This window comes from Protobothrops mucrosquamatus, unplaced genomic scaffold (assembly GCF_001527695.2).
Source record: "Protobothrops mucrosquamatus isolate PMUCROS unplaced genomic scaffold, P.Mucros_1.0 scaffold218, whole genome shotgun sequence".
Taxonomy (NCBI): domain Eukaryota; kingdom Metazoa; phylum Chordata; class Lepidosauria; order Squamata; family Viperidae; genus Protobothrops; species Protobothrops mucrosquamatus.
In genome coordinates, this window is record NW_015386571.1 from 1,260,643 (window position 1) to 1,278,083 (window position 17,441).

The 17,441-nt window shown below is 34.0% G+C and overlaps 1 protein-coding gene across 1 annotated transcript in view; it reads right to left on the reverse strand.

Moving 5' to 3' along the window:
* GPHN (gephyrin) overlaps positions 1–17,441 on the reverse strand; it is a 189,448-nt gene that overhangs the window by 143,228 nt on the left and 28,779 nt on the right. The window contains exon 3 of the mRNA XM_029283766.1: positions 9,025–9,082. Coding sequence (XP_029139599.1) covers positions 9,025–9,082 — 58 coding nt within the window. The remainder of the gene's footprint in view (positions 1–9,024; positions 9,083–17,441) is intronic.

Below are 17,441 nucleotides of genomic sequence, written 5' to 3' on the forward strand. Positions count from 1 at the left end.
AGTGCCTGGATTTCCCGGTTTTCCCCTGCTTAACACCTATATTTAGGGCATATAAGAGTTCAAGTCAGAAGTTGACTTAGTCTAGCATTTTCTATTACACACAGGTCATATCCAGAATACGAGAATGATAGCCTTCTTTCAGTGTGATTCCTTAGCAACTGTTATTTAAGGCATGCTTCCTTATTTAGGGGTTAGTACTGTATTCAGCCATCAAAACTAGAAACCATCATTATTGCTGCATGTTCCAGAATTTTTCTGGGCTCAATTTAAAATCACAAAAATTTGCAGCTATTGCCACATAAGTGATTTCCATTGTTTTGCTAAGCATAATATAACTTTTTAATAGATTCTAAGTACTAATTTTTCGAAAGTAAGGAGAAAAAAAATCTTTCTTTTTCAATGGCAGGGATTTTGAAACGGAAAAATCCTGGCACTCTGATCAATAGGCAATGCACTAGAGATAGAAAATTAATAATAAAATTAATAAAATTAAAAGTGAACTCTTTATTGTAAATGCAAAATTTCCAATTTTCAAACACAGCCTGTCTTTTGTGTTTAAAGGCACTGCCTTAGAAACTAGAAGACCATGACTTCTTTCTCTTATCCCTAGGAAGAAGGCAATGGCAAACCTCTTCCAAAAATCTTGTCAAGAAAACTGTATAGAGTTCTCCCTGCCACCAGGAGTCAACACTGACTCAAAAGCACACATACACACATATAAAATAAAATAAAAAAACCTTGAATTTCACAATTATTTGGAATATTAATGCTTAACTAAACAAATCAATGTTCAATTATTGGGATTGGGTTGTTCTTTGGACAAAAGTTCAATACAGTATCTGGAGCAATGGTGTTCCTTGCAAGTGGAGATCATCTTCTATTATTTAGTCTGTTTCCACACTTGTTTTTTGTTGCTATGTAGAAAGGAAAAGTTCTCTTATTAAGATATGTTGTTGCAAATGGTGTATTCAATGCTAAAAAGGCAATTTCAGTACATCTTTTTTAAAAGCTCTAGCCAGCAATTAATACATTCTGCATTAAGAAATATTTTTGCATTGCAAAATCAGCTAATTTTAATTTCTCAAAACTTGTGCTATAAAAGCAGCAACAATATCAGCAGCCTTGGAGTTTGTTTTGCTTTTTCTATTTTTTTTTTCTTTTACCTCTTTCCGTACTATTTGCAATTGTACCAGTTTTTAACCAGTTATCCATATCTGAAAAAAATATTTATACCACACTATATTTATGGGCCTCATAAAAAGCCTACATAAAACTGACATGTATGCGCTGAAGGGTACATATCTAGAATCTGTCTTGACAACATGATTTTTTCCATTTTGAATGCTTGGCCAAAGCCAATTGAGCATCCAATATCCTCCTGCCAGCTTGTCTTTGACAATATGATTAGCAGAGGAAATCCAAAGCTAAAGAGATTTCAAACACATGTGCAATTCAGTTTCTTTATTAATTCCCACATGTGTTAATGGAGCTTACTCCTAAGTAGGTGCAAAGAAGAAGACACCTTATTAAACAGACCTCTTGGAGACACACATGCATAAACACAAATACTGTCTGTAGTGTGAAATGAACAGAATATTCCCTTCAGTTGCTCTTGAGAATTGGGATGTTTGTTGGAGTTTGGGAACAAACAAGGAGTTGTGTTTTGTGTTTATGTATGTGGCAACAGAAAGGTAGCCAGTAGCCTCCTACATGGATGCTTGCAAATGCTGGTGATGTACAGCAAGTGAGAGAGGAAGAGCAATCTCAAGGTAAGAGCAGATGGCATAGTATGTTTGAGGTTGTTGGGATTTTTTGTTTGTTTGTTTGTTTGTTTAAACCCTCACGGAGTGGTTTCTTTCCCCCTTAGTCCCACAGACCCACTTCAAGTCTATGGAATCCTAGGGTTCCATAGAACCAACAAATAACATAAAATTTCTACCTATTTTGACATATTGTTCAGTTCTGAAATATCATTTTTCAGTACTGGAACTACAATGTAAACAATATTGAATATGATGCAGAGTAAAAATAAATGAGCCAGTTTCATAACTTCTTTTCCTAGTCCAGCTCTTCTGTTTAGACTGTGTATGTAAAAATACAGACTTTTTGTTCAAATATATATACCTGTAGCCTAATGTAAACTATACTTTGCATTAAATTATACTCAAATCTTATTCACCCAGTTTGGAAATATGTCTTTATATTACTCTTCATGGTCGATTTCAAATACATCACTAGAATAATTTGATGTCGTTAGAAAGCCTAACTAATTCATGTTCACCCTAATGTCAGATAATTTATAAGCAAATTAAAAAGTATTGGTTCCAATTTAGATATTTATGAATCTAAAGAAATTGTATTATGCAAATTATACTCTATGATTTGGAAAACAGTTAAATGTGTTCTCCAAATCAAGGCCCTAGTATGTGAAGTTAATTTATCACTAATGACCTGATGCACTGATATAAACTGTGTTTTACAACATGTCAGAAATAGCACTGTCCCATAGCTGGTTACATAGTTAAATTGTCATAACCCTGTCAGAGCTTGGGTCTAAGAAGGAGGAGGAGATGGAGCTGGGGCTGATGGAGGGAGATGGCGCTGCCTCTCTGGGCCAGGAGGAATGACCGGAGGAGGATGAGGCAGTTCCAGTTTCCTCAGGCCTCTGAAAAGTCCCAGAGAGAAAGAGAGGGTACAGGATGACTGAGCGAGGAGGGGGAGGAGATGGAAGTAGAGCAGAGGAGTGATGGAGCTGCCTCTCCCACCCGATCCCCGAGGATGGAGAATGGAGAAGAGGCGGAGTCAGTGCAGGACAACCCGGCTACTCGGAAGGAGGGTGCCCCGCCCTTCTTCACAAGGCTCACCTGGGGAATAGGATTTAAAGAGACGCCATGGGGAGGAGCTTTTGTCAGAAATAAGCATTGCATTTTTCTAGCCACACTTGCTGTTACCGACATCTTGCTACCTTTCTTGGCCTAGCGAACCTTCTGTGCAACGAGGACGCCCACTGACCAAGCTTCCTGAACTGTGCTGCAGTTCTAGCAGCCAGGAACTACTGGAGGTGTGTGTGCGTGTTTAGAGTTTTGCTCTTGGACTTGCAGTGAACGGTGGGAATTTTGGGGGAAAGTTGAAGCAATAAAAGGGAGTTAACCCTTCACCTCACCTGTGTCACTTCCATACCCAGCCACGAGTTATAGCATAAATATTTTGCAAACTGCATAGGGTTGTTTGCAAATAATACTACTCCACTCCAGTTGTTTGCATAAAGATCCATTGTGGCTCCACAGACTACAGCAAACCAAGCTACTTTAGGAGGTTTGCAATAGTTAATTCCTGAATAATTCACTATGGAGAATTATATGAGCAATTTATGCTTGTAAGCAGTCTTCCATTATAAACTTCTCATTCTATATCTGAATCTATACTGTATTCTCAATTGAGTCCTACAAATATTTCATGCTGCTAATTTTCTCATTACATTTAGAAACTTCATATAGGTCAAAATTGTGTCAAGTTTGGGAGAAAAGCAGTATGTGGGAGTTGAATTTCTAAATAGGCATATAGAGAGCCATGGAAATGGCATTGAAGCAAATATTCAGAAACAGTTACGTAACAAAGAGGACCAAAACATTCCTTAAACCTAGAAATGCTGGTAGTATTAAGAAAGAGACCAAAGTTGCATCCTTCCTGACTCACTGTGATATGATAGGGAGAGGAAGAAAAGCATAATCAGATTTGCAAGATTCTGTTATTATAACCTATCTCAATAAAGTATAGGTCGAATCTTCCTCAGAGTCAGTTTCTTGATCTGGTCTACCTCAAAGGGCTGACAGGCTAGTATTTGGATCTTCAATCATTAGGAGAAATATATAAGTTTCTTTACATTCAATTATTGAAAATCATGCTCCAATGTTATGAAAATCATTTTAGCACTGCATTTATTAATTTGAGAGCCACTTGACTCTAGAACAATTTTGTACAGCTCATTTTTTATTTTAAAAAAAGGGACTTATGTGTCCAGACAAAACACACCTTAACCAAGCAATCAGGTGTGCTACATGCAATAAACCTTAAGGAGAACAGTCAGATTTTTAAGGACTTCTGGAATATTATTAGGGCAGTAGTACATGGAAATCTGGGATTAATATCCTTTCAGAAAACAGACACAATGTCAGAAGAAGCATTTCTCCAAGACTCCAGCAGATGGCATTATTTAATTAAGGGGATCTGGAATACACCAACCCTACCCAATCTTACCATGGGAACTAAACCTTAGGAATTAAATGGTACTTTGAATAACATATCATTATATCATGACAAGATTTATAGGTGATAAACAGCAGTTTGAACTATAACCGTTCAAAATAGATTGCAGTTCCCAAACTAATTCTGAATCTGTCTAATGTATATTAAAATCAATTGTCTAGACAAGTAAGAGCATGTGCAGGATGACATAATCCTGAAAATGCCATACCTTGCATTATTCCACCAATCCTGAAACAGTATATAATCACAGGATTGGTATAATCACATTATTGCAGTTTGCTGCTAAGCTGCTGCTTGGGAAACTACATACATAAATTGTTTTAAAACAAAAGAAACTGACAGAAAAGATAAAGTTAATATTTTAGCTTTGGCTGAAGTAAATTTAGCAATTTCGTATTTAAACTGATAAAGTGATAATTTACTCAAACAAAGCTGCTGTTATTAAATTTTGCATATAACTATAAGAAATTCTATAAAAAAGAAACACTGAAAAATGGAAATTTATTTATAACAAATAAAACTATTTAAAATAACACTCTTGCTCTATATAATGTTATGTCCATCATTAAAGCTGTTTGTTGCCCCAAAACTCATACCTGAATAATTTCAGATTAGAATGAGAATTGATTATTCTAGATTTACTGTTGATACTAACCTAGTATCTGTTGACTATCTCAAAGTATCTGTGGGGCAAAGGAAAAAAATTCTGAATGTTCAATGCTAGATTTTAACATTAATTTCCTGATCAATAACAGAAATATTTGGGGAGAATAATTTTTTTCTTGCCTTTTAAGATTGCTTTTCAATTTCTTTAGTTCTTTATGTCATCTAATATTCAGAGCACATTCAGTCAGTATTATGATAGTGTAAGATAAATCAGCCTTTTCTAAGATGATACCTTTCAAATGAGCTAGACTACAACTCTTAGTTGCAATCCAACACACCTATAGGATACCAGCCTTGAGGATTACTGGTTAGATTGTCCATTTGAACCTTCCTGAGTCTTAACACTGGGGAGAACCCCCCCCAACTTGGATTTGTCATTAAAAATATCTTGACAGAATTACTTTTTAACAGCATTGATTTTTGATATGATAGGTTCAAACTTGGATAGCAAGATGGTGGCATATAAATTTAACAAATAAATAATAATAAAAACAATTCTTTAAAAAATAATCTATATATATAATTACAATAAAATATTAAGAATTATAAAATTTGGGAGCATCAAATCAGTATTTAAAAAATGTGAGAGAAGTTTCTGTAATAAATTTTATATATGTATGTGTCCAAAAAGGGAAGAAAAAGTGGTTAATATTCTTCCAATTGTCAGGCACAGATACAATCTTCCCATGTTAAATAAGTCACATAGCTATTCCATAAATAAGCCAGATGTATATGTTAATATTTATACAGTTACAATATCTACAAACTCAGTCATATTTGAATAGCATTTTATTCAAAACTTAAAATGTAACTGATATAGATGTGTAGTCCAAGAAGACATACCTTTAAGAAAAATATGGTATCTTGGACTAAAAGTTTTGATAACTCCTAAAAATATTACTCTAAAACATATTGCTGGATCTATGTCAACCATCTCTGGCAAGACCATTGGGGGCGAAACACTGGCCCCGGTGGAAAGGGCACGCAACTTGGGCGTCCTCCTGGATACCCGGCTGTCGTTAAATGATCATATGACGGCCGTGGCCAGGGGGGCTTTTTATCAGATACGTCTGATACGCCAGTTGCGCCCTTTCCTGGATCGTGACGCCTTGCGCACACTCANCCTCCTCAGGGTGCCGTCGGCCGGACAATGCCGGCTGGTGACCCCCAGGGGGAGAGCCTTCTCTGTGGCAGCTCCTACCCTATGGAATGAGCTGCCCCCTGACCTCCGTACAATGGGGGACATACGCCTCTTCCGCCGAGCCCTAAAGACCTATCTGTTCCAAGAGGCTGGTCTGGCATAAATCTGAAATTCTAAAATTATAAATTGGGTATAATTTTATATTATTATAGTGGGTTTTAGGACAGGACAAATAATTTAATTAGTTTTGAATATTTTTAAATATTATGGTATTGCTGTTTTATTAATGTGCCTGTTCACCGCCCTGAGTCCCGCAAGGGAGAAGGGCGGTATATAAATCAAATAAATTTGAATTTGAATTTGAAGACAGTATTTTTCTCATAGGAAACAATAATTAAATCAGTGTCAGTTTATAAAAATAACTTTCCTGTACTATAAAAATACATAGGGAGAAAGTACATTCTTCTAAATATTAACGCAAGTATGTTTCCAGAGTTAGAGCAACTCAGGTAATAATGCCCAAACTGTTATATATCAGTATTTCTTGAACTTGGTTTTACAAGTTTTTTTCAGCTTAATTTTGGCTACAGTGCATTACCAAACACTCTTTTATGAAATCAGTTAAAAATCTAGGGTTGCATTTTATATATTAAACCTGATTTAGTCTTAGTTACTTTTAACTTTAATTAAATGTTATGATTTAGTATGTTCCATGAACCTAGGCTGTTCAATTAGCTTACAGTTCAGTGTATTGTGCAACCTCTAGAAAATAAATTAAGGCAGTAATCAAATGAAGTACATGGATATACTTAGCATATCAAGTTCAAGATGAGAACAGTTAATAAAATACACTACAAGTTATTCAAGAAGCTGCTAATCAATTATTTCCTTTAAATACTGTAGCCTGTTTCCACAGAAACATATAGCAATAATACAAAACCTCATATTAAGAATAAAAATACATGGTCTTGACATTTTTAGGGAATTAAATAATACGGAATTGTTAATAAAATATTTGTTCATGAAATAATTAAAAAATAATCTTTAAACAAAACATTGCTTTTTTAGTGTAAACTAGAATAAAATCATAATATTTTCACTGACTGGGATCCAGGAGACTATATAGATTTCAACATTTTCACTGAAGTGTTTTACACACCCACACACCCACAGACATACAAGCTTCTTTCTGCAACTTCTTGTACCATGAAAAATTGGTTCTACATTATTGTTGCTGCTGTTATATTTTTCTATGTGATGAAATTCTCTGAGTGGTTTGCAAAGTTATTTAAGATGTTAATAATAATAACATATTAACATCAATTATTAAAATCCATATGAAGCAAATATTATTAAAATATAATATGTCAGTTAAATGAAGAAGCTTAAAATCAAAAACTAATTACAAAAATGTTTGGAAGCATCAGGGCAATGGCTTTAGATTAACACTGAAGAAAGAGAAATTAATTTCGAAGGGGACATCATTCCATAGGTATGTCTCACTGTTGGGAAAACACACTTCTACGTATCCATCCACTAATTTCATATATAGTTCTTTAATGAAGATAGCAGGTTCTCGTGCACGCTTTAAATGTAGATAGGCAAAAATGATTTAATTAATAAGAATGGTCTTCTGATTTCACAAATGTGCATTTGAAAAAGTTCTTAGAACTAAGTTTTCTGTTCCTAAAGCATTCTTATGGATCTCTTAAGCAGCATGTATGCTATAAAATTCTATACATAATTTACATGATGAGCACTGTTAGACTAGCACTATTAGATTAGATTAGCACTGTTAGATTAACACTGTTTTACTAGTACTAGCACCGTTAGACTAGCACTGATAATGTTACCTAGTTTGGGTAATGAAACATCTGCAAGAAAACAACTAAGCTCAGAGAGCACCAAGGACCTTTCATTTCAACCCTGACCTACAAATATTCTCCTTTATTGGTAATGTACGTTATCTTTGAAGCAAATACTTGATGTGTAATAGTATAATAGTATGGACTTTATGAAGATGTACATATTTAATTTCATAGAAAAGAAATTAAAGCAAACTATATTATCTTAACTTCATTTTTAAGGTAGCTTACATTTGTGCTATTTAATTGAGTAAAAGACACAATTCATGTAACCGTTTAAATATATATATCAATCATATATATCAATTATACGTAGTCCTTGACTTATGACCATAACTGAACCCAAAATTTGTTGCTAAGTGAGACAGTTATTAAGTGATTTTTTCCCCATTTTATAACTTTTCTTACCACAGTTGTTAAGTGAATTACTGCAGTTGTTAAGTTAGTAACATGGTTGTTAAGTGAATCTGGCTTCTCCATTGACTTGGTTTGTCAGAAGGTCACAAAAGGTGATTACATGATCTGGAGATATTGCAATCATCATAAATATGAACCAGTTGCCAAACATACAAATTTTGATTACGTGACCATGGGATGCTGCAATGGTCATAAGTGTGAAAAATGATCATAAGTCACTTTTTTCAGTGATGTTGTAACTTTCAAACAGTCATTAAATGAACTGTTTTAAGTCAAGGACTATCTGTATAAATTGGTATACACATCAAATCAATTATTCAACTCATTAATTGATATTTAAATCTAATTTTGCAGAAATATATGTAAAATAAAGAATATTAACTCTCACAAAAGTAACTTCAGCAAATGAATGGAAAATGCAAACTTTCAAATTATTTTAATTTTAGCTGATTTACCCCAATATTATACTAATTGTTGAAAGAAACAATTTCATTAATGCAAAAATCACTGTGATTTCATTAAAAAGTTCTTTAACAGTGTGGATGTAAAATACATTCAAATAATAAAATTTACTAGATAAATGAAGAATTATGATATTATGTTCATAATTATATATTAAGATTTAAGAATATATTAAAGAATTGAGCAGTAGCATAATTAACACTATACCTTGATTTCTTCTATTTCATCTGGCACTATCTTGTATGCAGATACAGTTCCACCTAATCTGAAATTTGGAGAAGAAAACATTCTCAAAACCAGTAACACATCAGTAAACATATGAAGAAATAAATATGTTAATATTAACAACAAAAACTATCACTGTGATTAACATCTAGGATGAAACTTGGTTGGCCAAGGAATTTATGCATAGCAGCAAGAATGTATATCTTGAATACAATAAGTGAGGCTTATGTGTTACCAGATGTAGTGGGTGTTTTTTCACAGAAAGGTTTAATGAGGAGCTTACTACAATTAGGTTTGAAATGTTGAATATATATTTGCTGAATTGCTTATTTGCATATTACAAATGTTTCTTTACCATTTTCTTTTTGACATGTGCAAGCAGCAGATGTTAACAAATAGTAGAAACAGCTTGAGCATTATTTAAGTCTTATGTGTGAAAATACAGTGTGTTGTTTGGCATTCCACTTTAACAGTATCAAAAAATGGAGTCTCAACTGTAACCTATTAATATAACTAATAATATCTGAGTAGAATTCAAATACTACAGTATGTCTCAAATTTCATGCCTTCTATTTAAGAGGTCTTCCATATTTACTCCATAGAAGATTCATATTCAGACTGTTTGCCCAACTATGGCAATGGATCACTGTATCCTTTCTGTACCTTCTTGGTACAGAAACTATTCCATGAACCTTGAAGGCTTAAAGGATAGCTTCCCTAAAATTTCTCCTATGCCTCAGATACACAGCAACATGAGACTTGAACAAATCTTCAAAACTTATGAATAGTTTAAGAATTATAGCCAGCATCACATATACTGAAAATGTTACAAGATCTGTTCTAGTATGTCACATTAAAATTGTAAAGAGACTTGTTTTTCAAAATACTATGCAATAGCTCCAAAACACTATTAACCCATTGTTTATAACTTCTATTAAGGCTGTGCTAGTCTTACCTGGACATACTCCCTATACACCTAAGTACTTTGTACCTTTGTACTATTGCTTCATCCAGTTCACATGGCAACCATCTCTAGTTCTAAGAAACATGCTGTGTTCTCCGAATCAATTCTTGTTAAGTCTTTTTACAGGTCTTATTATAATATTCCATATGCTGGACAAACTGAAATCTTCCAAATCAAATCATTGTTCTTTACTACTTGTTTTGAGTGAGTCACACATAATCCAAGTTTCATACATTTTTTTATATCTTCACTTAAATACATAGCCAAGATACACCCTTAAATATATATGATAAATACATAAAATAAAGGTATGGTTTAACAAGCTTTGGAATCTGCTGAATAAGGATATGTCAATGATAATGATGGTTGAGGAGACTCAAAGGGTTGGATAGACTAGGGTAGTTCTGTGGGATATGCAGGGGAAAGGAATGAAAAGGAAATGAAAGTGACTGACTGAGGGAAAGAGAAAATGCCTTTAGCAAAATGGCATTCCATTGTAAGAAATTTGTTCAAGTATTGTGCTATGAGGATTGTATTCCATCTTTGCTTTGTAATTTTTTTCTTGATAAGTTACTCTTTTTTGGCCTCAGATAATTGTCTCCTGCAAGCTTAGGTAATTATTTATTAAATTTTTATCACATTTTACCTCTGGTCAACTCTAATGCTTCTGCCTTCTATTTTCCTCACAATACGGGAGATGATTTGGGTTGGACTGAGAGAGAATGACTGGCCCAACATCATCCAGCTGGTTTTTATGTTCAAGGGAGGACCAGAATTCATAGTTTCCCTGTTTCTAGCCCAGCTCCTTGTCACCACATCATACTGGCTCTCAAAAGTTGCACTTGAGGGTTCACCTTTTTTATATTTTATTAATTAACTGTATACAATATTATGGATGGTAATACTGAGTTTGAAGATAGTTACACAGACCACCAGGGGCAGGCACCAGATGACCAGTTTAGTTTGTTTTGGAAATGTCAGGTAGTCAGATGTTATTCTATAAGGTTCAAATCATGTTATTCTATGAGGTTCAAATCATGAAATCATGATTTCAGTTCAAGGAACTTTATAGTTTAGATGGCTATACATAGTGCATTGATAGATAGATAGATAGATAGATAGATAGATAGACAGACAGACAGACAGACAGACAGACAGACAGACAGACAGACAGACAGACAGACAATCTTTATTGTCATTTTTTACTGTGGGCACAATGACTCACATTAAAAATGAAATTTAATTGCTTGCTCTCAAAGTGTACACATACATAACACACATTTAAACATACTATATACAACACCCTTACATATAAAGTAACATATAAATATTAATCACTGTCCATCTTGTTACATAATGGAAGGAGGAAGCTTTAGAGTTCACAAGGTTAATATTGTCTGGAACAAAACTGACTGAATCTGGATGTTCTGCTTCGGATACCATGAAGCCTCCTCCCAGAAGGTAACAAGGAAAACAGGTCGTGAAGAGAATGTGTAGTGTCCCAGACAATCTTGTGGACCCTGCTCAAGCAATGCTTATATGCTATGTCCTGGATGAAGGGGAGGGAACTGCCAATAATACTTTCAGACATCCTCACCACTCTCTGCACCACCTGCCTGTCTGAAGCAGTGTTGCTTCCAAACCAGACTGTGATGCTGTATGACAGGATGCTTTCGATCATCCCTCTGTAGAAAGTGATAAGGACAGGGGAAGGAAGATGTGCTTTTCTCATGTGACGTAGAAAATGCAGGTGCTGCTGTGCCTGCTTCACTAGTGTCTCACTGTTGAGTGACCAAGCCAGTTTACTTCTTAACTACACAGGAATATGATACTGGTAACCATCTCCACAGGTGAATCATTAATGCACAGATGAGTGTGGCTGTGCCTGCCTTTTTTGAAATCGACAATGATTTCTTTGGTTTTTCCAATGGTAAAACTAGGCTGTTTTCCTTAAACCAGTTCACCAAACCCTCAACCTCCTTGCGGTAAGCTTGGATATGGCCCACTACTGTTGTATCAGGACCCACTACTGTTGTATCAGCCATTGGTAGATTTATTCATTTATTTATTTGATTTGCAGAACTGCCCACCTCACAGCAGTGACTCTGGGTCATGTGCAAAGATTCAAACCACCATAACAATATAAGGCCATGAAAAGTAACCTTCCAACCAAAGAAGTCGCATTACCAGCAGAGCTCATCTAATTGTCGGGCCCACATCCCTGGGAAACAGCCAGTCCTTCAAAGATTTATGGATCTCTAGGGGAATGTAGTTCCACAGGGCAGGCATGACTCAAAGGTTCAACAAGATGACCCTGTTTGATGACGGATCTGGAGCATGCCTTTGCTGCTGGACCTGGTGCGGTGGGGAGAAACAATGGGTGACAGGCTGTCCTCCAATAGGCTGATCCTTTGCCATGTGGAGCTCTTTAGGCAGTATTCAGCATCTTCAATTGGATCTAGAAGACTATGGGGAGCCAGTGCAGCTTGATCGATGGTACCAAAGGCCACTCAGAGATCAAGGAGGACCACGATGGATATATTTTGAGCCTGCCAATGGGAATATTTAAGAAAGTCTCTTATCAATGCTCAGTCAAGCTAAACCCTTTGTCTTTCTTTCACAGCATTCTAGGCATTTCTTATGCTCTGTCATCATCCAAACTGCCTCTGAAAATCAGGTAACTCTACAAGATGCACATGCATTGGTAGTTCACCACAGGAAGGATCCAGTCCAAGGACAAAAATCACTCTCTTATTTCTAAATAGTTACATTAACACTTTATTACAAATAATAAATATATGGATATTTGATGAATAATCTTTATATAGAAGTAATAATAAATGAATAATTATTATTATAGGAATTCCAATAAACCAAATAAATAACCAGACAGTAACATGGATTTTATGGACTTTTCTGGAGAGAAGAGAGAGCTAGAGGATAAAGAAAAGAATAGACCAGAAATTTATAACAAAAACAAATAAACATATTTTTATCAATCTGTTTGAAAACATAGACAACGTCTTGATAAAATGGACAGAATGAAGCTACAGAACAAAAACATGCTGCAATGAATAATTCTGAGATAAGTTTGAAAGGAGATTCAACATGACAAGCAATGATATTAAGAAAGATATAGACATACAAGTAGATTTGATAAATAATTTATTCCCTAAAGGAGATGTACAGCCATTGAATCAGGAAATGGATTTGGATTATTTTATTTTACTAGATATATAAAAGAATTTTGTTAAGGTCTTTAAGGATTTCACTGGAGGGATCAAACAAAAGGATAAAACAAATCTGTTAAAGTTCTGAAAGATTTGTGGCTACAAAACACATGAACAAGAACACTTGCTCTGGGCTTTTTCTGAAGGAATAAAAAAGCGAGAACCCTTAAAAATTCAAAGAAGATCAATAGAATCAGCTTATTTGATTAGGGCTAAAAGAGAAAAGTTATATCTGATTTGCCTTATTGGACTTTTGCTGACAAGGGACAATTGACAAAATATTGGGTTTTTTTAAAATTAAGAGCTTAACTACATGGGGAAGGGACATTATGTTATTTTTAGAGATGATGACAAGCTATTTAAATTGTTGGGTTTTTTACTTGCTGGGATGAAGACGAAAAATTACTCTTTATGTTTTTTCTTTTTTCTTTCTTTTTCACACATTTTCTTTTTGTAGTTTGTATTTACTTTTATTTCTTTCATTTATAATTTTAATAAAATTTGAAAAACTAAATACCAATAAAAATGATTCAATTTTTATTTACAGGAATTACCTTACAGAAATAATTTTAGGTTTTTAAACATTCCTTACAATTCTCAGTGAGATTGGTTTATAGCAGTCTTTATGAACACATTTAAATGAAAAGTATTTTTTACTGCTGTTGGGATATAAGTGGAGACTACTTAACATGTGGGTTTTCTTTTCCATACAGTATAGGCATCTGGGATCTTTGGAATGGAATTAAAAGATAATAGCTTTTTAAGCTTTACTTCTGCCATTGATCCAGAAATGAAGGCTATTATAAAGCTGAGTTGCATAGTCAGCCAGATATTTAGACTCGATTTGGGGATTTTTGTCATTTCTACTGAGTCCTTCCCAAGGGACAGATAGATGTTGTCCTTTAATAATATTAAAGGTATTGTTGCAGGATAGGATGTATGGTGTTCCAAGTAAAAGAGCCTTTTACAATCAATTGATGGTGATTTTGTTAATGCTGAGTGTTTGTGCTCCAGATGTTTTGCAATTGCACTAAGGTGCCTATTTCTTTTGCTATTACTTTTGGCTTGTTTGTTTTTTGCCACAGTCGTTCTATTTGCCTGTCTTTGTATTTTGTGATTTTCTCCAGTTTTTTTTCAGCAATTTTCTCTTCAATTTTTGTTGTCTCCTGATATCTAACTTTTTTGTGTTTCTTAGCAAACCTGTTTAAGTCTGGGGAGTTATGTGGCAGATGCTTATCTATTTGAATTCTAAAGTCCATTTTCTATTAATTTGTTTATTTTATAGTCCCACCAATTCTTGCCTGAACCAAATTATTATTATTTCAATAAATATTATTCCTTGGTAGTTAAACAGAAATGGATTCAATTCCCCATCTTTTTTTCAGCATTTATCCCTGAATTCTAATGTGAAGTTTTTTGACCCAGAACTTGCAGAAAATTTTACTGGTTTGGAGCAATTTAATGTAAAGTAGCAAGAGCAGCAATTTTTAATGTCATCCTTCCATCTTTATCATCATCATCATCATCATCATCATCATCAAAAACACAGAGACAGATATATTACCTTGTCTAGGTAGAGGGAGTTTTTATTCTGCACTTTCGGTATACCTCTTCCAGAAATCTCTATGGTACTAGTTTGGATGTTAAGTTTATGGTTTAGTTTTCTCTTTATGTTTTTTTTTTCTTTTGTGTTGTGCTGTGATGTGTGTGTGTGTGTTTCATGATTTTTTTTTTTTAGGAGTTTAAAATGTTTGTCTCAGTTCAATGAATCTATATTATTTTTTTCTCCCTTTTTCATTTTTTTCTCTCCTTTATTCGGTGATTTTTCTATGTAGATTTTTTCCATTTATCATCATGAATAGTTTCATGGAATGTAAAAGGGATTAAATATCTATTTAAAAGATGACACATGCTGACTAAATGAAGAAATTTAAAATCAAGCTTTTCCCCCATTTTTTTAAACATGAAACATATATTTTTCCACATATTTAACCACAAAATGGATGGATCAAAATATACTGCTGGACTTTAAAACTGAGGAGATATTGAGACTTCTAGCAAAACGGTGATGTGTTAAGCTTCATTTTTTTCTTTCTTCTTCTATAAGTTGTTGGAAATAATTTCCTGGACTGTCAGAAACAATCAGAAAGCTGAAAGTGTTGCACTGCTGGAGAGTATAACATCAAATGAAATGCAAGTATTTCTCCTCAAAATGTCAAGGCTTTCAGTGAAAATCATAACAGAGTATCTAGCAAGAGAAGTCGAGACAGATTATGATTCCAGACTTAACCTTTTGAGTTGGCAGCAAGAGAACTTAATAATGTGGAGATTTTAGATATTATACTGTATCAGCAGATTTTCAGAAAACATTCAAAACTGGATGTCTTACAAAAAAGTTAAATAACAAAAAATTGGTATGGAATTGTATGAAGAGAGAATTAAGAGTTTAGAAGAAGCTGACATAAGAAGAAGGAGTGCCCAAGAGGAATATAACTGGATTCAAGATTAAACAAGCTGTAAAAAATATTTCTACTTGAATTTTCTTATGTGCAGGATCAGGAAGAACTGGTGTGGTTGCAATAGAAAAAAGTTTATAAAGCCTGGTCCCACTAGAATATGGAGATATTTTTTTATATTCAATTTTGCAAGTCTCAACAATTTAAATTACTGAATAACTAATCCTGTTTAATAGATTTTTTTCTGGAAATCTGAACATAACCACATTTTGAGGGTCAATACCCTAGAGCATAGCTGGCTCAGGAATTCTGGGAGTTGAAGTCCATGAGTCATAAAAGAGCCGAGGTTGCCTACCCCTGCCCTAGAGTATGCTGGGGGGGAAAGAGGCTGATTTGTCATTAAGGCTAGTAAAAAGCATAAAGAATGTAATCAAGTTTGTCCCATGGCCAGATTTTCTTTATTGTGCAATACATTAATTGTTTATCTTTTGGTATGGGAGGGGAAACATTATTTAATCCAGAAATTTCTTCTGTCTTAAAAAAAAAAAGAGTGAATGCTTAAATTCTGATTACTACACCACAGTAATCCACTGAGAAATAATTTAATGTTTGGAGAGTTGAATGGATTATTTAAAGTTTAGTTAATATATGCACACTCATGAAGTTGTGTCTGTGTGGGAATCTTTTCCCTCTCCCCTCTGTTGTACCTTCTCTTTATTTTCACTGCCTGTTATTATCAGCATAGTCAGAATTTATTTCCATTTCTGTGACATTTGTAAACTCTTTTGACCATGACTGCTGAAATCACACAGCACAATTTTCTGACATACTGAATTAGAAAATATGGACATTTTAGTGTAACTCTTAAAAAGGGAATGCCACAATTAAAAAAAAAAATCTCGTATTCCATATATATCTACATACTTGATACAAATTGACCAACCTGATAGCCTTCAACCACCCAAAGAATGTTAAATGTGCTCTTTAGCTACTAAAATGAGGTAAATGAAGTCTACTATTGAATTGTGCTGTGAATGATTGAAATATCGAACTATTTTAAAACATTTTTATTTATTTAAAAACATTTAAGAAATAAAATAAGTGATTACATAAAAGGAAAAAGGACATACTGGATGAAAAATCACATAAGTGTCCATACTATCATTTTTAGAAAAGAAGTTATCTAGCAATATTGCTCAGTTCACATAATTTTAAAGCCTTGGAGTAGTTTAAACCATCTTGCATGTTGTATTTGTGCAACAAACTAAGCCACTAATTCATTTTGAAAACTTTACTAAATGAGTCACCTATATTCAATGTTAACAGTCTAAAAATAGCTTCATCCAGCTTTACTATTGTCATTTTCACAAGTCCTTAGATATCACTTCAATTAAAATATATCTTCCCTTAGTTCATATTCTTTAAGCACATCTTTTATTAACCCAAAAAATGAAAACAGTTTTCCTCTTGAAGCATAAATAGGGCTGGGCAATTTTTTGAATTTGAAGGCAAAATGCTACTTTGGATTTTGAGGGAGCATACAAATTGTTTGCAACTCCTTAAATCAACTGTATCTATTTTCCTGAACAAAGACAAGTTTAATTCAATGATCAAGTTTAATTCAAGGACTTTTAGATATATGTTTTGAGTATGTGTGTGTTGTGTATGTGTACGTAATATTCTGAATCACCTTTAGCCTTAGCATCCAAAGAACTGCACAGCTTTAATGCATATAAACTTTTTTCTCCC